We start from the raw sequence: 27,100 nt of genomic DNA, 5'->3' as shown, positions 1-27,100 counted from the left end.
GACTTGTCTACATTCCATCACTAAGATAATGTGCTCTCCTTCTTACCCAGCAGCCATTCAAATTTTGGCTGTTCCCTTGGTAGGAAGTTAGACAATACACAGATGACTTGAGCGATTTTGTCTAATTCAAAGCACACACTTATTTCTGGCTAATACTTAGTTTTTTTTTTTTTTAACATCAAGGGCATTTCATTTTTAATAGTCTCTAATCGGAAATAGTATGTTTAAAAGTTCTGTGTCTTCACTTTAATGTTTTCCTTACCCAGAAAGATGGTTTCTATTTAGATAAGAAATCTTCTAGAAAGCTGATGGAATCTGTTGTTTCACGGAGCTCCTAAGAGTATCCTCATTTGGCCATGGCTATTCACCATTAGTGTTTAACACTAAAATGTAAACATCAGACTAAAACTTCACTAGAGTGTTTAAAAAAGCAGGAGTCTATTAATCAGAATCAGGACCATAAGTAATTGAGGGAAAGAGCATAAGCAGTTTGGCAAAAGAAAGCACTTTAAGAAAGCATGTTCATTCTTCCTTTCCAACTTACTCCACAGAGGAAATATTACTCTTTAGAAACATCATTTCCATTTAATCCTTACCAAATTGCATTTTGAAAACGATAAATAGTTACTTATACCTATGACTGTATTTTAGAGTGACATTCCATAAATGCAAAGATAAGTTCATTTTCTACATTAGCATGGCCACCTAACTTGTGAATTAACATGTGTTCTTCAAAGCTAGAAATTTTAAAATGTTCTGCCTTGAGATGTAGAAAAGGAATATATTGTATAAAAATCTCCCTTACTATGGGAGTATATATTTTAAATAGGTTGTACCTTTTGTATGTCCCTGAGTTTCCTTGCTAAGGCAACTATTTGTATAGTTAGATTTTTGAAATGGAAACAAAAACACTCAAAGAAAAAAGTGAAATATGCCAGCTTTAGTTTGACACATTAGAAACCCAACATAATGCCGGGCACGGTGGCTCATGCCTGTAATCCCAGCACTTTGGTAGGCCAAGGTGGGCGGATCACGAGATCAGGAGTTCAAGACCGGCTTGGCCAACACGGTGAAACTCCATCTGTACTAAAAATACAAAAATTAGCCGGGTGTGTTGGCGCGTGCCTGTAATCCCAGCTACTTGGGAGGCTGAGGCAGGAGAATTGCTCGAACCCAGGAGGCAGAGATTGCAGTGAGCTGAGACCATGCCACTGCACTCCAGCCTGGCAACAGAGCGAGATTCCAACTCAAAAAAAAAAAAAAAAAAAAAAAGAAAAGAAAAAAGAGAGAAAGAAACCCAACATAATATAATATAGTTACTGTAAATGACAGTGAATGCAATTCTGAGCTTCCCAGTAGTCAAGGCAAAAGGTGCAACAGAATATATTAGGTAGTTCTCTATGGATGTAAAAATTAATTTTATAAATTTGTCAGGAGAAATAAACTGTTTTTTCTTATAACTGAATTGTGAAAATTTCAAATATGGATCTTTTTACAAGTTATATTAATGTATTAACATCATCAGTAACTGTGAAATAAAATGCAAAGTTATTTGCTATATGGCTATTATTTTACTCCAAAAATCTGACTCTGCTATATAGAAATGTTTAGGAATGTCCTAAAATAAGATTAAATTCTCATTCATAAGCCCATACTTTACATTTAAATACTGTAATTTACAGGATTTCGTTTAATTCAGTAGGTTGAACAAACTGCTTCCAAATTTTATTTCAAAATTTGATGTTTTGTAAATTTTAAGAATATTCTTTTAATATATTATTCATATTGTAAGAAATGTATTTATTTATTTGGTTCTATGAAGAAAAATTAACTCAAGTTGGCAAAAATTCGAGTAAATTTGGAGACTTTTTAGCAAGTAATGAAATGTCTACAAGTGTGCCTTGTGACATGTGTATGTATATGAGTGTATACACACACACATCTTACAGGTTCATCAAAGGATGAATTTGGTTGTTTAGTGTGATATACATGCTGTAATTTGATGACTTCCTTTCTCTCTAGCTGTTGTGCTTATGCTGCTAGCTAGAGCTTAGAACTTGCGCTGTGGCTTAGAAACAGGATGTCTTCAGTGTCAGCTTACATGCTTGTCACTTGGGAGTTAAAAATCTCTAAAGTTACTATATTGTGAAATTTAAGTAAAAAAACGAAGGCAAAAACTATAGCACTTCATTAAAATGTAATGGATAAATTCCCAAAGTTAGGGTGACGAAAGTAGAAAAAGAATTCATTCATTTATTGAAAATGTTGATGTTTGAGAATAATGGAAATTACTTATTTTACGCTTGATGTTTTACTCTGTACAAAAAACCTTCAAAAGAGTAAAAAGTGCTGCCAAATATTCTATTTGAGAAGTACATAGTGGTATTTCCATGTTTTAATGTGCTTTAGAATTATTAGCCCCTTTTCTTTGTTGCACGTGCCTTACAAGTTGTTCTTAATTTCGTATTCAAAATATTTGAGCTACATATCCTAATTCAGAAAATAGGGAACTTACATATTTTCCACACAAAATCTTTGGAAATTTTAGAAGTGTTTCCTTTTGTGTTATGTGTTTGCCTTCTGAATTGAGAAACATTGTTATAGCAAGGATGGGCAAGATAGACGAAGAGAAAGGAATCGAGGCAGGAAATGGAAGGAAAGTAAAACAGGCAACTGACTTACGCTGTGCTGCATTATTTTGCAAAGTAAAAGCATCATCTCTGACTGATTACTGCAGTGCTCTTCTGCCCTCTAGGAAGATCTGTTTTCCACAAAGAAGTTCGAATTATCATTTTAAAATGTGTATCATATCTGATTATATCCCTCCTTAACATTCTTTACTGTTTCCTTGTGCACTTAGAATGACATTTAAACTCTACCATAGCCTATACAAATAATCCGTCCTTCTCTAACTTCTAAAATCTCCCTCCTTGATCTCTGCTCTGCTTTGAAAACACATCAAGCCTTTTTCCACTTCAGGCACCTTTCACTTGACTTTCTTTGGCCTGGAATGCCCTTCCTCTTGTTCGGTTCATGCCTGGCTTCTCGACTTTTAGGTCTCAGCTCAAAAATTACATTGAAGAGAAATCTTTGATGAATGAATCCAAAGGAGTTCTCCTTCCAGCCCAGTCCCAGTCAGTGCTCACAACTTTGTTCATTATTTCTTCATAGCACTTAATACAATCTGAAATTACTTTCCTTACTTATTTATTTACTTGGGATTTGTCCCCTTCTATGAGAATGTCAACATTTGTTATAGAAAGGAGGGCCTTTGTCTGTCTTGACCACGTAGGTATTCTCTTTAGTGTCTGATACAGAGTTGGTGCAAAATAAATATTTGCTGAATAAGTAAATGGGTGAACTAATGAACTGGGGCATGACTGGAGAATTGGACCTATGTGTGTGTTCTTGAATAGGCGGGTGGTAAGTTTTAAAACTTAGAGAAGTTCAGTTTCTCTGGAAAGAGTTGGTATAATGGCAGAGAAGAAGAAGTGATGCCAGGAAAAACAGAGCCAAATCCCAGAGTTCTTGAATGTCATGATGTGGAGTGTCTGAAATCTGTTTTCTAGTCAATGGATGACTACTGGAGATTTTTGAATAGTCAATGTGTGCTTTAGCAATCCCTCCTTTATTACTAGCTATGGAAAACTCTTTCTGTGTCAGAGGAACCTCATTCACTCACAGGTTCAAGGACAGTGTAACTTCTGAACGTCAGCGGGCTGTTGATTTAGTCAATGTTCATTTCTTTTTCCATACAGTATGACTACCACGTAGTCATGCTTCTGGGCTGGCAAGAGAAAATGTTTGCCTTAGTTCTTCACAGCTTGAGAGGAAATGGCCCGAAGCTTCTTGAAGGCATTTTTACCAGTATTTCTGACATCTCAGTGGCCTCCCCTAAATGTCAATACCATCTTCATGTCAGATTATTCCCCTTTTCTCCATTGTTCTTTATTTCACAATTTATTTTTCTAATGCATAGAGTTACCCCCATATTAGACTTACTCGCTCCTGTGGTTTGTTTTAATTAGGTCTTAAAGGAAGTCCAGTTTGGAGCCTTTAACTGTAGTGTGCTGTTGGTTTGTTTCATTGGAGGAGTGGGTAGGTCCTTCCTTAGCTGAAACCTAGTACTGACTATGCCTTGTAATAACCTCCATCCAATCATATGACATTATATGTAGCATGCACATGTTTATGTGGACTTTTCTTACCACTTTGGATGTGTGTATTTATACAATGGAAGACAGAGGTATCAAGCTTCCAGTTAAAACAGTGGTTTATTTTATAGACCCTGGCAGCAAATTCTAGTTTCCTAAACTGGTTCACAATAGTTTAAAAGCCAGGGCCAGTTCATGAAGTTTTATGGTTCAGCCTTTAGTCATGGAATCTTTTTTTATAGATTGTAGTATCTTCAATTCTGGACTATAAAGGAGGAAAGCACCAAATAAGCAAAACGTCAAATTTGAGAAAAGGACCCAGTTTGTTGACATTGACTGTTTTCAAGAGCTACGGAATCACATTCATTGTGATAACCACATTGGAAGCTCTCAGTATGAATGATGATTTCAGAGAAGTTTTTATTAAATGTACAAACTTTTAGTACCTTATAGGAGGGGTCCCCAACCCCTGGGCCATGGATCAGTACAGTCCTGTTAGGAACGGGGCTGCACAGCAGAAGGTGAACCTTACCACCTGAGCTCTGTCTCCTGTCAGATCAGTGGAGGTCTTAGGTTCTCATAGGGGTGCCAACCCTCTGGTGAAGTGTGCAAGTGAGGGATCTAGGTTGTGTGCTCCTTATGAGAATCTTGCGTGATGATCTTAGGTGGAACACTTTAATTCTGAAACTATCCCTGCAACCCATCCATGGAAAAATTGTCTTCCATGAAACTGGACCCTGGTGCCAAAAAGACTGGGGACCACTGCCTTATAATTCATGAAGCATATTCACATGTAATATACCTTTGAACTTATTACAAGTTACTTCTTACAAGTTTTTTTCTCTTTTCTAAGACATAGCATAGATATACTCTGTATGTAAATAGGTAGAAAATAAAAAGATTAATATACCATATGATCCATGTCCACAGAAAACTCTAATGGGAGAAGCAGATATACTGATGCATATATAAGGTACAGAATGGTAAGTACCAATAAAGGAACAGGGTTGAGATTATATTGTGGTACCTAACTATGGCTACGGGAATGGGAAAGGGTCTCTTAGAGAAGGCAAGATTTAAGCTTGGCCTTATAGGACATGACATATTTCAGTAAGAAAAGACAGAGGGACGAAGATTCTCTAAGTCAGTGGAATATCCTGAGCCAAAGCATAAAGTAGGAAAATTAAGAACATAAATATTTATTTGTGTTCCATTAACTTTAACGTGTAGTGCTGTAGAATCAGAGTATGTCAGTACTAACCTGTTGTACTCATAGCTTGTAGATTGGCTATTGCCCAGAGAAAATTTTCACCAACCAGAAGCACCTACTCTATCCTCTTATATTATGTGTTCATGGGAGCTATAAACTCTACTCTTCATTAATGGGAGCATATTCACATCCTTGAAACAGATCATTTATATATTGTATGCTATTATTTATCTTTTTCTAGTGCTCTAGTGACTGCTGAACACATTCATATGTATTTCACAGTTGAATCCTTCCAAAATCCTCCACAGTAAATGATGGTGTATAGTCCTTTTGAGCATTTTTTCTTTAGGGAAAATTAAAGCACCAATGTTTAAACAACTTTTTCCAGGTTCACTTGGCCAATAAATGCAAACCACACACAATTTTGAACCCATTCTTTATACCTATATAGTTATTACTATGTAGATGCATACAATTCATATTTATCTGTATTGATATGTAAGAGATTGAGAAGATTAAAGTTGAGAAAGATGAAATCCAAAATTAGTGATTTTGACAGTCAAAATAATTCTGAGTGCACAGAATTGAGGACAAAGGTAAAAGTGGCAGGAAGAGCTCATTTCAGGCAAGATTTAATGGAAGGAAAGACAGTAGCTAAAAATGTGCAATTACATTTGAAAAGGGAAAGCTTTACTATTATGGGATGTTAGGTCTTAAAACAGGGCAGTTTATGTTTTTGTGTTAAGTGTTCACAAGACTGCAGGGACTGAGCACTTGTGAGTCTACTACTTCTAGTTTTTAATAATTGAGTGGCAAAATGGTCAAAAGCAGATACAGTTGAATCTTACATGCCATTCTGTGATTTTATATTGTTCAGCAACAATTAGTTTTCATTTCTTCACACTAAAATGGATTGAGCATATTTTAGATTCCACCATGAAAACGATAACTAATGTGAATTTTTATTTTTCTGATGTGAGGTAAATGGATCTCTCTATTGAAATTCTCCATGACTAAAGCATATGTAAACATGTGAAGTGGGCGGATCACAAGGTCAGGAGATCGAGACCATCCTGGCCAACATGGTGAAACCCCATCTCTACTAAAAATACAAAACTTAGCTGGGCATGGTGGTGCGTGCCCATAGTCCCAGCTACTTCGGAGGCTGAGGCAGGAGAATCGCTTGAACCCTGGAGGCAGAGATTGCAGTGAGCCAAGATCGCGCCATTGCACTCCAGCCTGGCAACAGAGCGAGACTCCGTCTCAAAAATAATTTTTAAAAATGTGTTAAAATGCGTAAATTAATTCCATTTTTAAAAAATATATCATTGCTTGTTACATGGAGATCCTTGTATTAAGTGGTTTAGGAGACAGTTGGCAGTGTCTGTGTAGTGGTGGTTCAAAATTCTTTCTTATTAATGAGAATCAAAGTTGTAAGTTTGGAATCAAATATCTCAAAGCTGTGTGGTAAAGCATTTTATGTGCTGTTCTTAGCATCTTTATGCTTTGGAATAATTTATCCTTTTAATTTTTTTAAAAGTTTTGTCTTATTTTTAATTGACACATAATAAGTATACATAATTACGGGTACAGTGTGATGTTTCCTTATGTGTATTCATTGTATGATGATTAAATCAGGGTAATCAGCAAATCTGTTTCCTAAAACACTTATCATTTATGTTGGTGACATCATTAAAAATGCTTTCTTCTAGCTATTCTGAAATATACAATGCATAATTGTTAACTATTGTTATCCTACTGTGCAATAGAACACCAGAAATTATTCTTCTTCTTTAACTGTAACTTTGTACTCTTTGACCAACCTCTTCCTGTCTCTCCCTTTCCTACATTTCCCAGCCTCTGGCAATCACCGTTCCACTCTACTTCTATGAGATCAACTGTTTCAGATTCCATATAAGAATGAGATCATGTGGTATTTGTCCTTCTGTGTCTGGCTTATTTCACTTAACATAATATCCTCCAGATTCATCCATGTTGTTGCAAATGATGGGATTTCATTATTTTTTATGGCTGCATAATATTTCATTGTGTATATGTACCACATTTTCTTTATCCATTCATCTGCTGATGGGCACTTAGGTTGATTTCATGTCCTGGCTATTGTGAATAGTGCTACAATAAACATGGGAGTACAGATATAGCTTCAACATACTGACTTCATTTCCTTTGGATATATACCCAGCAGTGAGATTGCTGGATCTTATGGTAGTTCTACTTTTAATTTTTTAAGGAAACTCCATACTGTTTTCCATAATGGTCTTGCTAATTTATATTCCTACCAACAGTGTATAAGGGTGCCCTTTTCTCCACTTCCTTGTCAACACTTGTTATCTTTTATCTTTTTGTTAATAACCATTCTAACTGGAATGAAGTTGTATTTCATTGTGATTTTGACTTGCATTTCCCTGGTGATTAGTGATGTGGAGCATTTTTTCACACACCTGTTGGCCAATTGTATATCTTCTTTTGAGAAATGTGATTTCAGATCTTTTGCCCATTTTTTAATCTTTCTTTTCTTGTTATAGAGTTTTTTGAGCTTTTTATATATCTTATAGGTCCTAGATATTAACCCCTTTTGGATATGGATATATAGTTTACAAGTATTTTCTTGCATTCTGTAGGTTGTATCTTCACCTGTTGATTGCTTTCTTTGCTTTGCAGAAGTTTTTTACTTTGTTATAATCCCATTTATTTTGTTTTTATTGCCTGTCTGATAAAACAAAAAACAAAAAAACCCAAGGCTCCTAGTTTCATTCTTAAACTGTGAGATTTTGGATTGATCTTTGTATTTCTCTGAGTGTGATTTGGAAATATTTGCCTTCATTCGGTCATTTTTTTTTCTCTTTAGCTTAACCAGCTCGAAAAAGCAGTGGAAGCAGCTCACACATTTTTCGTGGCTAACCCTGAGCACATGGAAATGCAGCAGAACATTGAGAATTACAGGGCGACAGCTGGTGTTGAAGCATTGCAATTGGTAGACAGAGAAGCCAAGCCACACATGGTAAGCTCTGTGGACCCCTGCCCTCACCACAGGGAGCTAAGTGCTCCTAAGTTTCATCTGAGTCAAAGCAAATTTCTATGAATGAATATCTCATAAAATTTATTCTCAAATTTTAGTAACATTTTTGGACTTTCAGAATTCTCAGAATATAATGATCAGGTCTGAAAAAATTGAGATTTTAAAAAATTTTTAATTAAAATTTTAAAAGTTGAAATAAAAAAACTAAAAAATTAAAAATTTTTAAATTAAGAGAAAATAAAAATTAACTTAGAAAATCGGTATAATGTGATAAAAACTAGAACATCATATAATTCTCTATAATCCTCTCTGAACCTTTCCAATACTCTTATTTTATACCTAGGAGGTGAGGCCAGTGTAAATTGTTCAGGATTATACTGTGATTTTCCAGCTCCCAGTCCAGTGGTTTGCCCATTGTACCTGTATGTTTCAAACTGGGGTTTTAAAAAGTGATGTAATTCTTTATATAGACTAAACATTACTTGAAATCACATGTTGAAAGCCTTTTTTTTTTTAATTTTTGACATCACCATTCTCAACATGTAGCCTCCGAAATTATCACAGAAAAGGATAAGGAAAGATTTTAGAAAATATTTAAAAAAAAAAAAAAAACACAGGCAGGGCCTAAAAGTGGATGTCACTTCCACCCACATCTGTTGTCCTGCACTTGTTACATGGCCCTACCTATAGGCAAATGATTTCAAAAACACAGTCTTGCATGTGCTAAGGAAAAAAACGACATTGACTGATCACATAGCAATCTATTTGCTCAGTAAGACCCCTCTCACTTACAAGCATTTGAAGCCAGGAATGTTGTTCTTTATCTCCCAGTGCAACCCTTCTGTATCCCTCTGCAGCAGAAGCATCCAGTACGCCATCTACCTAGATGATCCTCAGTCAACAAAAACCCCTCTTTGAAAATAAGGGTTTTTTTGTTTGTTTGTTTGTTTGTTTTTTCTTGTCTGTTTCATTACAGGAGAGTTACAATGCAGGAGTTAAACATTATGAGGCTGATGACTTTGAGATGGCTATCAGGCACTTCGAACAAGCCCTAAGAGAATATTTCATTGAAGATATAGAATGCCGGACCCTATGTGAGGGGCCTCAGAGATTTGAAGAATATGAGTATTTAGGGTATAAGGCTGGTCTGTATGAAGCTATTGCAGGTAAAAGCTTATTTTTTCATTTTATTTGTTTCTTGATTATAAAAATACTACTTGCAATTTGTAAAAAACTATTCCAGCAAAATAGAAGAATATACTGTAAAAATAAAAGACTCTCATGTGTCTATCCCAGCCTATCTCTTGTAGAGAAATGTATGTAGTTAAAATTTTGGTGACTGTCTTCCCAAACTTTTTCAGGTCCTTATGTAAATATTTATGTATTTATTTATAGTTATTATTTCATTTTTTATAAAATAGGACAATACTATATATATTGTTTTTCAACTTTTGTTGTTTTATTTTATGCTTAACAATATATTGTGGACTTCTCATGTAAGTACGTAGAGCCATTTTATTGTATTTAATGGTTGGGTAATGCTCTGTTATATAAACGCATCATAATTTAATTGACTAGTCCTTTAGTGATGAGTGTTTAAGAGGCTGAAATTTTTCATTATTATAAACAATGTAGTAGTGAACACTTTTGTGTAGTCTTCAACTAGTTAAAATGTTTTATTATTTAATAAGAATTTAATATATTACAAAGCAGCATTTAAAATAGTAGGTAATGCACATTATAGAATAATTTGGGAGATTGGCTAGTTAACCACTTATGAGGGGAAAGTGGGTTCTCTGCTGTATGCCTTACACAAAAATAAATTGTATTTGTAATAACAATATAAGTGTAAAATATAAAACTGTTAGAACAAAATGAGGGAAAATATTTGTATAATATTAGGAGAAGAAAAGCTCTTTTTTTTTTTTTTTTTTTGAGACAGAGTTTCGCTCTTGTTGCCCAGGCTGGAGTGCAATGGCGTGATCTTGGCTCACTGCAACCTCTGCCTCCCGGATTCAAGCAATTCTTCTTTCTCAGCCTCCCGAGTAGCTGGGATTACAGGCATGCACCACCAGACCCAACTAATTTTGTATTTTTCGTGGAGACGGGGTTTCTCCATGTTGGCCAGGCTGGTCTCAAACTCCTGACCTCAGGTAATCCGCCCACCTCGGCTTCCCAAAGTGCTGGGATTACAGGCGTGAGCCAGCACGCCCAGCAGAAAAGCTCTTCTAAGCATGACAAAAGGCAAGAAAAATAAAGAACAAGTTAAACTTTACCTAAGATTTATAAGTACAGATTTATACGATAAACCGAGCTGATCTACAAACACAAATAGAAAGTATTGCAAAATATTTTATAGGCAAAGTGTTAATATATTTCATATTCAAAGAGAGCCTGTAAATTATTATTGTTCATAGTAATTTACTTCTTAATTATCAGTAGTAATAATAACCAACACATATGTAGCAATTGTAACGTACAAAGCACTTAACATATTTTTATCTATTTAATGCTTTAAGCAACTCTTATAGATACTACTGTTACTTACTCTCCTCTCCCTTTTGTAAATGAGGAATTTATCTGAAAAAGATTAAGTGATGTGATTAGAGTGAAGCTGGAACTCATATTTGGACTTTTCTGAATCTAGAATCTATACTTTTAAGGTCTACATAATTGAAAAGTAGGCAAAGGATAATTTATTAATAAAATTTTCACAAATATTTTGAGCACACATTTTTTTCCGAGTTACCCATATATGAAAAGCAACGTTCAACTTCATTTACTTACTGAAATGCCAGTGAATAAAATCAGTTGGCTCTCCCCAACTTCCAGTGCTTTCAGTCTTCCTAAAAAGCACTACTCATCCGGGCGCGGTGGCTCATGCCTGTAATCCTAGCACTTTGGGATTCTGAGACAGGTGGATCACATGAGCTCAGGAGTTTGAGACTAGCCTGGCCAACATGGTGAAACCCCATCTCTACTAAAAATATAAAAAATTAGCCAGGTGTGGTGGCGGGCGCCTGTAATCCCAGCTACTTAGGAGGCTGAGGCAAGAGAATCACTTGAACCTTGGAGGCCGAGGTTGCAGTGAGCCGAGATGGTGCCATTGCACTCCAGCCTAGGCAATAAGAGCGAAACTCCATCTCAAAGGAAAAACAAACAAACAAACAAAAAGCGCTACTCACCTAATAACTCAAACCAAGTTACCTTTCAATCCAACATCTTCCTTAATTCCTATTCCCATATGATTTGTTACCAAACTTGGATAGAGGTTATCTCCTAATAGCACTGAACACTTCCTGACTCCCTCCACCCCTTTTGCTACCACCCTGGCTCAAAGCAACAGTGATTGCCTCCTTGTTGCTCTTCATGTCCTGTTCTGGTTTTGCTCCAAATGCCCACAGAGCAGTCTCTAAAAAAACAAAATTCTGCTCACAGATCTGGTTTAAACACCCCAAATGGTTTACGTTCCACTTGGAATAAAATCCAATTCTTTAATAAGAACTTTCATAATTGGGCACTTGTGTATGTTTTCATGCATTCTCTCTCTCCCTCTCACTCTCTCTCCTGCTTTTTGATTCCTTAAATATGCCATGCTTATTTCCACTTACAGATCTTCAAAGTGTTGTTTTCTTCTATCTCTCAGCTAAAGCCTTGTCCTGTTTAGTGCTCAATCTTCAGTGCCTAAGAAGAGTGAGTGGCAAATAGTAGATACTTCGTAAATACTGGTTAAATGAATGGGTTGATTAATGAATGAATGAAGGAAGGAGATGATATATCCATCAATCTCATAGCAGGGATTAAAATGGTTAAATACTCCATGTTTATGAGAATGTAGGTTTAGAATTATTGTTAAGAATTATTGTTAAGGTTTCTTATAGAGACAATTAGGGTATAGCTATCAAAAATTAGACTAGGAAGTAGACTGAAAATTAATATGACACAATTTGTGACACACCCAGTTACCCAAAATCAACTCAGTTCACCTAAATTCAATACAGCAATCTCAATTATTGAGGATATTTTCCTGAAAGTTTTATTTTTTTGGATCTCTGCCAGATCCAGTTGCCTAAATTTTTGGAATGTCAGTTTTATGTGTGGTTCACATTTTAATTGCTATTTCTCTACACTTGATCTTGTATTTGGGAATGGCAGATTCTTCCTTTATTATAGTTAACTGTGTTGTGGTTGTGGGGAGATATGCATCCTGCTTTCACGCCCACATTCGCCTCTACACCTGCTTCCACCAATGGCCACTGAACAGTTTTGGCCAATGTCCTAGATCTGGTTTAGGAAAATGGACCGACGATTTCCCACAGATTAGTATTTAGTGATTTGCTCAAGGTCGCCACAGCATGTCGGTAGCTGGAAAAGAATAGAGATCTCATAACTCAGGTTCTTTAATTTTTAAGACTCAAACTTATTAAAAACATATTAATTGCACAATGTCATTTAAGATAGAAAGGAGGCAAGGGATATACCTAATAAAAGTAATATGACAGCTCTCACTATGTAAATTCTTGTCTGCTTCAAAATTGTCCTAAATTAGGAATAAAACTGGCTTTTTAAATAGCAAATGTATTAGAAAATCAGAATATTTGAATTTTAGAGTTAGACATTAACAGTTGGGGAAAAATACAAATGGCTGCTGAATGCAGTTATTTATTACTAGCCCTGCTATGAAACCCTAAAGGATACCTTTCTGTCACTCCTATTTTGCTGCTATTTATATCCGCTTTGAAAAAATATTTCCATTCAGATTTTGAGTTCTCGGTAGGTATCTTTGGCCTTTACCTTTTGCTTGTCACTTGGAATTAAAAGGAATGTGTATTAGAAAGTAAATAGAAATGCAAATGGTAAGTTGAGTAGGAGAAAACAGTTGAAGGTTGTTTGTTTTTGTTTTCTTAAGAAATGAAACAGCTGGTTATTTATTTCTAACATGCTAATCAAATAAATAGAACTCATTCTTCCTTCACATCCACTGACTGGGGTTAATAACCAATGGGCTTTAGGGATTCTATTAGCTGTGCTATAAATGATTCAGTTAGCCAAGTTATACAAAACTGGCACATTCCCCCACACCAGAAAATGCACGTTTCCTTCCTGTTGTGTTTTGGGGTCCCTCTGCAAAATCACCAAGATCCAAGCCAAATTCAGACTAAACAGAGAACCTTTTGAAAAAAAGGCAGTTGTGGTAAATTAAATTGCACAGCTATGAGATCAAATGATTTTATCATCATTCTCAAAAGAACCCACTCAGCGCAGGCATGAATGAACCTTTCTTTCTGGAAAATACATCCATCTTCATTGTAAAAATCAGTCAAGGTGAAACGTAGGAGGCATTTTCTTCTCTAGGACATTCACCACTTGTGTTTCCTCATCTCAGGCTTTGATAAAATAGAGTCCAGAGCTAAAGGCGGCATGAAGACCCTAACACTTCAGGACTCTCAAGCAAGAAGAATGGGAGCAATAGAAAGGGCAGTGAAGAGAAATAGGAAATAAGATGCTCATTCCTTTAGTTTACATCCTTCTGCCTGTTTTACCAGTCTCTGGTAAAGAATATACAATGTACTTAGTATCAGAATATACTATGTCTAGGCGATAGACTAATTTATAACTGGGTAGAATAGGTTTCTGACCAATAGGTGTAAAAAAAAAAAGAGTTTTTATTTCTCTTTTCGGACAATTTGGCTTGAAAATGTTAAGAAAGAAAAAGAGCACTTTTGCTTCACTTCTCAGCCTGAATTTTCCATGCCCGTGGTGGTTTCTTTTTCCAAACTGTTCCTTAACATTTACTAGCATCTGAACTTCCATTCCCGATTCCAGGGCACTTCGAGCCATCCAAGATATCCAAAGAGAGACCCCAAAGTTGTTAAATATGAAAACTGACATTCAGCTTGGTGTAGGTGGGGTAAAGTGGACTGTGGGGTATAAAAAGTGTATATGGGAAGGGAAAAGTGAGGTGTAGAGAACAGACTGTGAGCTGGAGGATTCGGAATCTACTGTCGTTCTAGTGATCGCTGACCAGGAGACCTTGGCCAAGTCACCTACTTTCTTTGTAAAAAGGTTTTGCAGTCCGGAAGTGAGGATTATAGTAATTTGGTCTTCCAGTGTGGTGAGGTGAGGAATGCCCTGTGTAACTGTGGCTGTGACGTTGACGTTTGGGCACTCAGCAACCTGGAGGAACACACGTATTGGCTCTTGTCTTCCAGATCACTACATGCAGGTGCTTGTTTGTCAGCATGAATGTGTGAGGGAACTTGCCACCCGCCCTGGCCGCCTCTCTCCCATCGAGAATTTTCTTCCTCTGCACTATGATTACCTACAGTTTGCCTACTATCGAGGTAAAGCGTGGATCATCCATGAAGACTTCTTGGGGGGTTGTGGTTCATCATTACAGACATCACATTTTTGTAATTGAGTGTTCTGACTTCTTCAGTTTATTATGAAAGCAATAGGAATTTATGCATTTCTTCTCTCCTGAGCTGCAGGACAAGAAGAGCAGAAGGGAATATCACCAATGGGCAAAGTACAAAATTTAATGCTGTGATAATTTACTGAAAATTATACTAGATTGACATTTTGCATGATTTTTTAGACTTAATTTTTTTAGAACTGAATTTAAAAGGAACTTTGCAAAATCCTCTTCCTTTCCAAAAACAAAACATTATTTATTATCCTGGCGTTGATGGCACACAGTGAATCAAGTGCTCAAGTCATAAACAGTGAATCAAAGATGAGAGAGTTGCTTAATTTTTATCATTCTTTTTAAAAATCAGAGTCATCTCAGAGTATATATATATAGATATGTGTGTGTATATGTATTTATTATACACACATACATGCACACACACATATATATATACACACATACATATATTGTAAATTTCCATTAGAAGAAATACAATGTTGTGACCTATTTGAAAACAAGGCATACAGACATTTAAAATTTCCCTTGTAATAGCTAAATATTTCTATAATGAAAAGTTTATATTGGAAACATCCTTGTTAGTTCCTTTTAGTAGTTTGCTGCTGTTGGATGTGCTATAATTGTATAGTGAAGGATTTAAGGGGCTTCCTCCAGAACATCTGGGACTCTATGAAGGACTTTGCATTGAAGTACCAGTTTACCACAAACTGCAGCAATGAAAAATAACATTTTAAAAGCACTTATGTTACTCATACATTATATATAAAATGGTACATTACTGTTGCAAAGATCACCTTCAGGATGTTTACTTAACCCAAACTCGGTACAAAAATCAGAATTAACTCATAGAATTCTGCTGTTTATATGTGTTAAATAATAAAAGTTGTCAACAAACATCTTCAGATAGAAACTTGATGATTTGCACAAAACAACTAGCACCAAAGCAGACCAAAGGTAGTAACTTTTGAATACTTGAAATCATGTCTTTCCTTGTATCTGTGACTGTTTCTGCTTTCTCTGCTGAGCCTCAATTTATCTTCCCTCTTATTCATGTTTAATGCTGACTTCTGTGGACATGTTGATGGCCTCCCTTTAAAATCCTTTGGACAGACCTAGGCTGACTCTAATGCTGCAACTCCTTTGTCTTTCAGTTGGTGAGTATGTGAAAGCCCTGGAGTGTGCCAAAGCCTATCTTCTGTGCCATCCAGATGATGAGGATGTCCTAGACAATGTGGATTACTATGAGAGTCTGCTGGATGATAGCACTGACCCGGCATCCATTGAGGCCAGAGAGGTGAGACCAATGTTTTGAAAAGAAATTCTTTTTTTTTTTTTTTTAAGACAGAGTTTCGCTCTTGTTGCCCAGGCTGCAGTGCAATGGCGCAATCTTGGCTCACCGCAACCTCCGCCTCCCGGGTTCAAGCGATTCTCCTGCCTCAGCCTCCCTAGTAGCTGGGATTACAGGCATGTGCCACCACACCCGGCTAATTTTGTATTTTTTTTTAGTAGAGACGGGGTTTCTCCATGTTGGTCAGGCTGGTCTTGAACTCCCGACCTCAGGTGATCTGCCCGCCTCGGCCTCCCAAAGTGCTGGGATTACAGGCGTGAGCCACTGCGCCTGGCCTGAAAAGAAATTCTTGATTCTGCATGTGTTCGGGGGAGAGTCGATAAAAATATGACACTGGTCTTAAAGATGTCTAACAATTTAGCAAAGGTTGTTGAACTCGGTTCTTTCAAACTTTATTTATGCCTGAAGCACATTTTTATTCATACATGCTAGCGTGTGAAAGTATGTTGAGATGGGGCCAAGTCTTGCAGTTCTGAATATTTGTTAGCTCATTTGTGACTATCTAATGAAAATATTGCCACCTGAACATTTATCATATCTCTTACCTGCTATTTAAATAAAAAATGTCTTTCTTTACTTCTTTTTCTCTAGGATTTAACAATGTTTGTGAAACGTCATAAGCTGGAGTCTGAGCTGATAAAATCAGCTGCAGAAGGTCTGGGGTTTTCATACACTGAACCGGTAAGAGGAAAGAGGAAATGTTTATTAAAATAATGATTCAGTGGAATCCTTTTCATGTTTTTATTACCTGCCTCCATTTTTGCCATTTACCTCAAAAAGCTAAGATTTCGATGCCCTCCTTGAGGTAGAAATTGGGGGTGGGAGATATTTACTCAATATATCTGATGAACTTTATCTATTTATTTATTTATTTATTTTGAGATGGAGTCTCGCTTTTGTCGCCCAGGCTGGAGTGCAGTGGCGTGATCTCGGCTCACTGCAACCTCTGCCTCCTGGATTCAAGCAATTCTCCTGCCTCAGCCTCCCGAGTAGCTGGGATTACAGGCACACGCCACAATGCCCAGCTAATTTTTTTTTGTATTTTTAGTAGAGATGGGGTTTCACCATGTTGGTCAGGCTGGTCTCGAACTCCTGACCTCAGGTGATCCGCCCGCCTCGGCCTCCCAAAGTGCTGGGATTACAGGCTTGAGACACTGCACCCGGCCATCTGATGAACTTTAAAAGACTAATGGATTTCCACATCAGTCATTCCATATTAACAAGGTCCAAAGTCAAAAGCAAATCTATTGGGTAAAAGTATTTTGTGTATGACTCATTTGCCCCGGGAGTGTTTTATTTTCCTAAATTCTGGATGTGGTGTTTTAAATTTTTCTATTAATGCTTTTATATTACCTAAACATTAAAGAGAATTCAAAATATCATCAGTCACAATGCTATCACACCCATCATGCTGACTTCACTCCGCTTTTCCATGTTGTCTTCTAATCATTGTTTATATGAAGACATAGCTTTTGCAGAAACATATACTATGGTATAAAGAGATTTGTATTCTTTTAAGAAGATACCATAAGAAATTTCTACATTTGTATAGCTTTAAAAGGTCTTTTTAGCTACATTTTAGTCTCTAAAAAGTTGGTAGAATTTAGAATTTTAGATAGGTAGAATTGACATACAATAAATAAATGAACTCTTCTGCTGAACATTTGAATTATTTCTGATTTTTGAATTATACATAATGTATTAAGCATTTTTTCTCTATTGAACTATGTCCTGAAAATAAATTCTTAAGAGTGTAATTATTCTGTCATCAAAGGATATAAGGTTTTAAACTTCTTGAAACTAAATTGCTTTTCTAAGAGAATTCTCTTAGAAATTATTTATTATTAATTTATTTATAATTATATATAATTATATATGATTACTAAGAGAATAATTCTCTTGGAATTATTTATTTGCACACTATTTTAATACTAACACTATCTCATGTGGGAAGATTTAGTGACTACTCTAAAGTCTCATAGCTCACAATAGATTGAACAGGCATTTGAATCCTAGTAATGCATAAACGTACCATTTTACCACAAATTTATCAGCGATAAGAAATAACATTTGAAAATCACTTTTATCATTTATATGTTATGTATGAAATAATACATCATTTTAACTTGTAATTTTTTTGATGACCAGCAGGAATAAACCTTTTCACATATTAACTATTTTTCCTCTTCTTTTAATTGCTTGGGCATGGGTTTTATTCATTTATCCATTGGTTACTATGTAAGTTCTTCAAATGATATACAAGTTAATACATTTATAAAATTATTTATAATATATCCATTTACAACCTTTTTTCATCTTTTATAGGCACACTTTTTAAAATGGGTTAATTTTAATGTACTATTTCTAATATAACACCTTCTAATATATTAATATTTATATCGGGTCTTACTTATTATTCTTTTAAAATTATGTTATCCAAGAGACCTTAAAATATGTTATTTACTAATTTCATGATCTATACAGATGATTACTCAAGCTCAATTTTGTTTGCTTGTTTTATTCAGAAAACATAAAGAAGTTGAACTGAATGATCTTTCAGATGTTTTTCTGCCACCAAATTCCAAGTCACTTTCTTGGACAAAAGGATGGATATCTAGGCTAATTCCATAGTATTTGAAAAATCGACTTGTATTTCATTTTGTCCTTGCCAAATCTCCACTAACTTTAGCCTTCCTTTTCATTAATCTATAAAATATAAATATATTGTATCTTTACACAATATGCAAAATTCCTAAATTATAGATCTTTTGAATGTTTTGTGCATATTTTATTTTATCTTAATTCTGTAAGTGATGTTTTAGTGACAAAATTACTGCATTTTTTTTTTACTCGATTCAAAACAGAATTATTGGATCAGATATGGAGGACGACAGGATGAGAATCGGTAAGTCCATTCAGAATGCAAACTGGTTTTTTATGAGGAGAAATACTTAGTGTCATAACCTATCATAGAGAAATGTAGCTCTATGAAATAGGCAAGGAGATATAATAAAATAATTCTAAGCTCTGAATTAGGAGCTCTGCATCCAGGTCCCAGCTCTTCCTGCCACGTTTTTGTAACCTTAGGTAATGTATCTTCTGCTTTCTGGCTCTCATGTTTTTTTCCAGAAAAAAAGGGTTAAATCAGGTGCTCTCTATCTTCTAACATTCCATGATTCCGAATCTGAGAAGGTTGGATACTGGTTTTGATTTATTAACAGAAAAACTATGAAATGAGTTTTTCGATGGTGAATTCCCTTATTGTATTTACCTAAAATAATGAAGTTCAGAAAGTTATACTAAAATAGCTAAAATATTAGGTGTCACTAACTGAATCAGAAATCAAGAAAGCTCATTATTATTTTTTTAATTTTATTATTATTATACTTTAAGTTTTAGGGTACATGTGCACAATGTGCAAGTTTGTTACATATGTATACATGTGCCATGTTGGTGTGCTGCACCCATTAACTTGTCATTTAGCATTAGGTATATCTCCTAATGCTATCCCTCCCCCCTCCTCCCAAGAAAGCTCATTATTTAAAATGACAAAAGTCAATTTACATCTTTTAAAAGGACTGAAACGCAGAAGGTTAGAAACACCTGCTTGAGATCACATGGTCCAGCTTATTCATTTTCAAATTGGGAACCTGAGGCCCTGACAAGGCAAGCAACTTGCTTAGAGTCTCATCACAAAGGAAGGACAGATCCAGATCTTCTTATTTAGAATCTTGAAGTCTTTCACTAGGCTTCAAAAACTCAACCCTTGGGTGGCATGAAATTATTTCAAGAGATCCAAGAATGTATATACACATTTGGATTTGTTTGATTTTTACGTATATAAAGAACAGCCTGCTATCATTTGTGTGTTTGCAAATGACAAACCTGTGTCTTCTTTTCACAATAGTCAAGAACTACTACATTATGACATAATTTATTTCAATTCCACAGTTGTTCAATGATGCACTCCATGTTCCAGGCCCCACTGGACACTCTGAGCATTATAAAGATGCTCATGATAATTTTTTTCCTACTTGAGATTAGAGTCTAATATGAAGAGAGTTATGTTATGCATACAATTAATTGTAATAAAGGTTGCTAAGAAGATTTAGATGAGTGAAATAAGGCAAACTCACCGAGGAAATAGAGAACTTACTAGAGGCAGTGACATTTAATTTGACTTTAAAAGACAGGTGAACTTGTTTACAACAAAATACACAATATAGAGTCACAGACTACCTTGGTAAAGTATTCTTTGCCTTTGAACATCGTTATTCAATGACAAATTGCCATTTTAAATTTTTTGAATGGGCAGGGTCCCTTCAGGAGTGAACGTAGAGGGAGCAGAAGTTCATGGATTCTCAATGGGAAAAAAGCTATCACCCAAGATAGATCGAGACCTAAGAGAAGGTAAGTAGCTGTGCACTTTTACTCTATAAAGGAGGGGAAGGGGAAGATGGGGCTTGACCAGTTCTTTTCCAGATCAAGGAAGAACCCACTTTCTCTAGAAAATAAAGAATAAGACTAAGCTACTACACTCCCTAATAGTCTGAAAGCAAGACTTAAAAAAAAAAAAGTCTTAGATTTGTGTATTATTACCATAGGTTTCAAAAAAAAAGAAAAAAAGAAAAAGCCTCCAAATTCACTCCCTCATCTGTTTCCCAAGGAAACTTGCATGGTCATCACCATTCTCAGAATACCGGAGGCTTAGCAATTTCCTATGGTTTACTTCTGTTACACAGTCAGTAAGAGCTAGGTAGTGTGGGACAGACTGTATATCAGAGGAACTTGGAGAGGAGACCAGCCACATGGGATATTAGATTAGTTAACCTTAGATGCTTGAAGCACATAGATCTGAGCAGGGCCTTTAGAGAAAGCAGAATGTAGTAGGATGCACGGATGTAGAGGGAACCATTCTAGTGGTTAAAAGAAACGGAGCAAAGGCACAGAGATGAAGCGAGCGGAACATTATGTGCCTACTTATGTAAGATGAAAATTAGTAGAGACAACAGGTGGAGTGTTGCCAAAAACAGTTTTTAAGTAGAGCCAAGCATTGTTATATTAATAAAAACTATTAGCAATAGTAATACTAACAGCAGTGGTTAATTCTTAACAATTATTATTTCTATATGTTTTATGATTTCCCAGCAAATTTGCACACAATTTATTTGCATACTATTTTAATACTAACAGCATCTCATGTGGGAAGATTTAATGACTTCTCTGAAGTCTCAGAAGCTCAGAACAGGTTGAACAGGCATTTGAACCCAGACATTTGACCCGAAATCCCATTTTCTCTTCTTCACCTGCTGCATGTAACACAGAATTGTGTAGATATCAAAAATGTATCACCTATTGATGAAAGAATTGCAAGACAAGAGGCTTTCAAAGCACTGCACTGGGAAGCTGTACAGTACTTCTTTCCCCAGGAGACCTTGTCAGCACATTCCTCTGATTTGAAAACTTTTGGCTCTCTACAGCTCTCACATTTCCCATCCCTTTCCTTCCTTAGCTTCCAAGTCAGTTTGAACCAGTAAACAGGATAATATGCTCATCTAATCTGACCTGGACCTCAGTTTGCAGCCACAAAGCCCAAGCTGTTTTACAAATGCCAGAGAGCTTCATGGTCAGCCAGAGTTCATGTTGCCTTTTAGGCTGAGAAATCACCCAGGAAGTTCATGCCAATAAGCCAACACATTGCTGTAAATGTTTGGGAAACTCCAGGACAGTTGCCAAATTTCAAAGCATTTTTTTCCCCTGGCTACCAGGGAATCTGGTGTCCAGCAACTGACTAGAAGGTTAATAGAAGAGCAGAACAGAAGACTATGTGTGATAGAGAAGGATCATGATTAATTGGGCTACACAAATCTACCATTTCTACAGAATTGTCTAGGATGAAGTGGCTAATGGGTTGTAGGATGGAATGTTTTCTGGGAACCTACTGGTCTGAAGGAAAAAAAAAATTTTTTTTACCTACCGTACTCTCATATTCATTCAATACAGAATACTTCTGTGGCCAGATGTGTGTGAGGTTTTACCCACATGCACCAGTAATTCTCCAGTGGATAGCAACTGAGGGTGAACTAATCCAATTCAGTTCTGACACTGTCTGTCTGGAAATAGTGTCAGATCCCACAGGTTAAGGGCTTAGCCCACAGCTGGCATTTCAGATGCCAATTGCAAGTATAAGTTGTTACCTATACTTCTGACCAACCCCTCATTGACCAGCTACAAACCAGTGTTCCCATGATCCTGACTTTGGGTTAGGTTAATTTGCTAGAGCATCCCACAGAACTCAGGAAACTCTTGTGTTTACTGTTTATTATAAAGGATACAGATGAACAGCTAGATGAAGAGGTACATAGGGCAAGGTATGGGGGGATGGGAGGAGGAGCTTCCATGCCCTCCATGGGCAAACCACCCTCCCAGCATCTCCACGTGCTCAGCAACCTAGAAGCTCATCAAATCTTGTTGTTCAAGAGTTTTTATAGAGCTTAATCTGCAGGCCCCAAACTCCTTTCCCAGAGGTCTGTGGGTGGGGCTAAAAGTTTCACTTTCCTAATCACTTGGTCTTTCTGGTGACCAGCCCCATTCTGAATCTTTTTAGGGGCCCTACCCTAATTCATCTCATCAGCATAAACTTAAGTGTGATCAAAAGGATCTCATTATAAGTAAAAAAGGACACTCTTATCCCTTGGGAAATTCCAAGGGATTTAGGAGCTCTGTGCTAGAAACAAGGGATAAAGACCAGTATATTTCTTATTATATCATAACTAAAAAGCCTGTTGTCCAGTCGTCAGATACCTAATTAGGATCTAAATTAAGAACAGTTGTAGATAGAGACAAAGTTTCCAATCAGAAAGCACTTTCATATCTCTTTTTTTTTTTTTTTGAGATGGAGTCTCGCTCTGTCCCCTGGGCTGGAGTACAGTGGTGTGATCTCAGCTCACTGCAACGTCCGCCTCCTGGGTTCAAGCGATTCTTCTGCCTCAGCCTCCTGAGTAGCTGGGACTACAGGCACATGCCACCATACCCGGCTAATTTTTGCATTTTTAGTAGAGACGAGATTTCACCATATTGGCCAGGCTGGCCTCGAACTCCTGACCTTGTGATCCTCCCGCCTCGGCCTCCCAAAGTGCTGAGATTACAGGCATGAGCCACCACGCCCGGCAACATTTTCATATCTTAATCTGACTAAAAGGGGATGTCAGGGAGGCATGTGTCGCAGAATAAAGTATACTTCAGCTTTTCTCATCTTCCCCAAAGAGACTGTCATCTACTCTGGATGCCTATCAGTGTTTAGTATTTCGTATTATTCCTACAGGATAGCTCCTAAGCATTAAGATGGGGTGACCCAGGGCTACTTACATCCCACAGTGGCTTCAGTCCATGAAACATGCGTGATATGGAAACTCACTAAAAACATTGCTGTCACTTGTCCATTCTCCTTTCACTCACCAGATTTTTTTTTTTTTTTTTTTTTGAGACAAGAGTCTCACTCTGTCACCCAGGCTGGAGTACAGTGGTGCGATCTCAGCTCACTGCAATCTCTACCTCCTGGATTCAAGTGATTCTCCTGTCTCAGCCTCCCGAGTAGCTGGGACTACAGGTGCATGCCACCATGCCAGGCTAATTTCTTCATTTTTTTTTTTTTAGTAGAGACAGGGTTTCACCATCTTGGTCAGGCTGGTCTTGAACTCCCGACTTCAGTTGATCCACCCGCCTTGGGCTCTCAAAGTGCTGGGATTACAGGCCTGAGCCACTGTGCTCAGCCCACCCACCAGATTTTTAAAGGTTGTGCTGGATATGATTCCAGAGTCAGTAGGGGGATAGTAGAAACAATGTTGGGGAATAAACTTGGAATCAGGAGGCTTAGTTTCTGGAATTATCTTAGTCTGATATGCTCCACAGTGATGAAGATCTAGTGACTCAATTTTTCTGGGCCCTATGATTTTTATCTATAAAAGAAGGATAGTAACTGTTTTAAGATGGTAAACATAAAAAGTTCTTCTTTTTTTTTATTTTAGAGCCAGAGCCTCGCTCTGTTGCCCAAGCTGGAGTGCAGTGGCACGATCTTGGCTCACTGCAACCTCTGCCTCCTGGGTTCAAGTGATTCTCCTGCCTCAGCCTCGCAAGTAGCTAGGATTACAGGCATGCATCACCATGCCCAGCGAATTTTTTTTTTGTATTTTAGTAGAGATGGGGTTTCACTGCGTTGCCCAAGCTGGTCTTGAACTCCTGAGCTCAGGCAGTCTGCTCGCCTCAGCCTCCCAAAGTGCTAGGATTACAGGTGTGAGCCACCGTGCCTTGCCCTTTTTTTGTTTTTTTAACTGTAAAAGGCTGTACTCATATAGGGATTGTTAGCCTGCCTACACCATCATGCTTTGTATGACACTATCGAATTTCTGATAAAGTGATTCTTCTTGCCATGAGCCAGACAGTGAGTACAAGGGAGTACTTTCTTAGATGATCCCTTCTTGTTGCAACCAGAGAGTCAGAGCCAGGCACATACTTTATAAACGAGGGAAGAATTAACTTGTTTGACTAAATCTTCTTGGGCTGTGGTTAAGAATTGGCTGAAGCCATCAAATCAGGCCCCAGAAACCACAATTTATTGGACTACATTTTTATTTTTATTTTAATGTTTTCCTCTGTCTGGTGTGCTACTAGTCATTAAGCTACCAGCTTAAGACTGGTAGTCATATGGAGGCTGGTTGACTTGCCTGTTGAATGATAGGGTTTCATTTGTCTTTTTTTTTTCCTTTGGTTAGTTGATGGGTGATGGGTCGTTTTTGTTAAATGTACGTGTGGAAAATATCTGTGTAAAATTCTACACTTAGTAATATTAATGATTATGTTAGCTACATGAAAGGCAGATTTCTAACGCAGATTCTCCCGGAACCCAAGATTCAGATATTGAAGACTCCATGTTACATTCTTCCTTCACTTGATCTTTGCATGTTACTTGTGGAATGCTAGGAGAATCTTCAATATCCCAGTAGCCTTCTCTTAAGGCTCTACGCTTATTAAGGTGTCTCAATCAGAACTTAACACAGTATTCCAGGTGTAGCTTATTAATTCAACAATAACGATAGTAATGATAATACATACTTATAACGGAGCTTAAGACTGGTAGACATTTTCCTAAATATTTTATTTTTGCTAACTTTCAAAATCATATTTTGAAAATAAGCTAATTATGTTTAAAATAATACATCTTCAATGTAGAAAAAGAGAAAAACTTGGCAAAGTATAAACCAACTTAATTCACTAAATCTCTCATCTGTCTTTCATTTCTATTTGAGTTTTTATTAGCAGATGCTTTTCAGTGAATCTACAAGTATCTTACCTTTCTTCTTGAAGGAACATTTCTTTTTATACTTCTAAATTGGAATGGAATATACAGTTCACTTTTCCAAATATTCGAGGGAATGCCTGTCTCAATTTGACTACAAACTTTAATCAGCTACATAGATTAGAACAGCCTTTTCCAAATTGCGTTCTATGCTAAGACGTTTAGGGGGGATTTTTAAAAGACTACTTGGCTGGGCGTGGTGGCTCATGCCTCGAATCCAAGCACTTTGGAAGGCTGAGGAGGGAGGATGGCTTGAGTCCAGGAGTTGAAGACCAGCCTGGGCAAGACCCTGAAAATAAAAAAATAACAAGACCCTGACAAAAACAAAAAACAAAAAAAAACAAAAAGCTAGGCATGGTGGTGCGTGCCTATAGTCCCAGCTACTTGGGAGTCTGAGGTGGGAGGATTGCTTGAGGATAGGAGGTCAAGGCTGCAGTGAGCCATGATGGTGGTGCCACTGCACTCCAGCCTGAGTGACAGTGAGACCCTGTCAAATAAATTTTTTAAAGACTACTTTTTTTATTGCTGTGAAAACATAATGAAAATATAGCAGCTTATGAAAATATCCATTTATTATCTCATAGTTTCTGTGGGGTAAGAGTCTGCAGAGAACATAACTGTGTCTTTGGCTTCAGGATCTCTCACCGGTTTCAGTCAAGCTGTTGACCAGGGCTGAGAATTCAGTTCCTAAAAAGTTGTTGGACTATGGCCTTTTAGCTCCTAGTTGGTTGTTGGCTGGAGGACGCCCTCTATTCCTTGCCATGTGATCCTCTCCAGTACAGCCACTTGCTTCATTACAGCATGGCAGCAGAGAAGGCAAGAGACTGAGAAGGCAAGATAGAAGTTGCAATTTTATGTAACATAGTCACAGAAATGACACCTTATCACCTTTGCCATATTCTACTGTTTAGAAGTAAGTTCCAGGTTCCACTTGCACTTGTGGGAAGCAAATTGCACAGCTGTATGAATGTTGGGAGGCAATGATCATTGCAGCCCATCGTAAAGTCTCTGCTGCAGGAAGGAAGTTGGGGGAGTTGGGGAGGGAGAGAATTGTATTCAATTAAGGCTAAAAACTCCTGCATATTATGTTACTACTTAGGACATTAATAAGGCCTGTTCACATATTAACAGTTCTGAGACGTCCTCTTATATTTTATTTAACCCAGTACTTTCCCAGAACTTTCAATGCAACACAATTTGAGAAATAGTGAATTGTAGAAAAGCATATTTTTCTATTCAACTAAAAGACGTGATACTGAAACGGGGCTTATGGATATATTCGTGGGATCCAAAAATTCCATATTTATAAATTTTAATCACAATTTTCAAAAATTAAGAGAAGCAATTAGGGGTTATCTAAGGGATCAACTTCTAGCCAGGTGGTGTCATGGGATTCCACAGTTCAATGTGCACAGTTATGGTCATATTAACGCCAACTAATAATACTTCAGTGATTAAAGACTAGAAATAAATGAAATACGATGAACTTATAAATAATGTATTAGGCTTAGATGAAAGCTGATATGGTTTAGCTGTGTCCCCACCCACATCTCACCTTGAATT

General features: G+C 36.9%; 1 protein-coding gene across 1 annotated transcript in view; it reads left to right on the top strand.

Moving 5' to 3' along the window:
* Window positions 1-27,100, top strand: part of P3H2 (prolyl 3-hydroxylase 2) — a 164,100-nt gene that overhangs the window by 117,419 nt on the left and 19,581 nt on the right. Inside the window, exons 2-8 of the mRNA XM_001160886.6 lie at window positions 8,234-8,386; window positions 9,381-9,570; window positions 14,617-14,748; window positions 15,986-16,128; window positions 16,774-16,863; window positions 19,047-19,087; window positions 20,498-20,592. Of these exons, the coding sequence (XP_001160886.4) occupies window positions 8,234-8,386; window positions 9,381-9,570; window positions 14,617-14,748; window positions 15,986-16,128; window positions 16,774-16,863; window positions 19,047-19,087; window positions 20,498-20,592 (844 nt within the window). The remainder of the gene's footprint in view (window positions 1-8,233; window positions 8,387-9,380; window positions 9,571-14,616; window positions 14,749-15,985; window positions 16,129-16,773; window positions 16,864-19,046; window positions 19,088-20,497; window positions 20,593-27,100) is intronic.

The sequence above is a fragment of the Pan troglodytes genome, chromosome 2, assembly GCF_028858775.2.
Source record: "Pan troglodytes isolate AG18354 chromosome 2, NHGRI_mPanTro3-v2.0_pri, whole genome shotgun sequence".
In the NCBI taxonomy this organism is placed as follows: domain Eukaryota; kingdom Metazoa; phylum Chordata; class Mammalia; order Primates; family Hominidae; genus Pan; species Pan troglodytes.
This window is presented reverse-complemented; position numbering and strand designations above follow the sequence as displayed.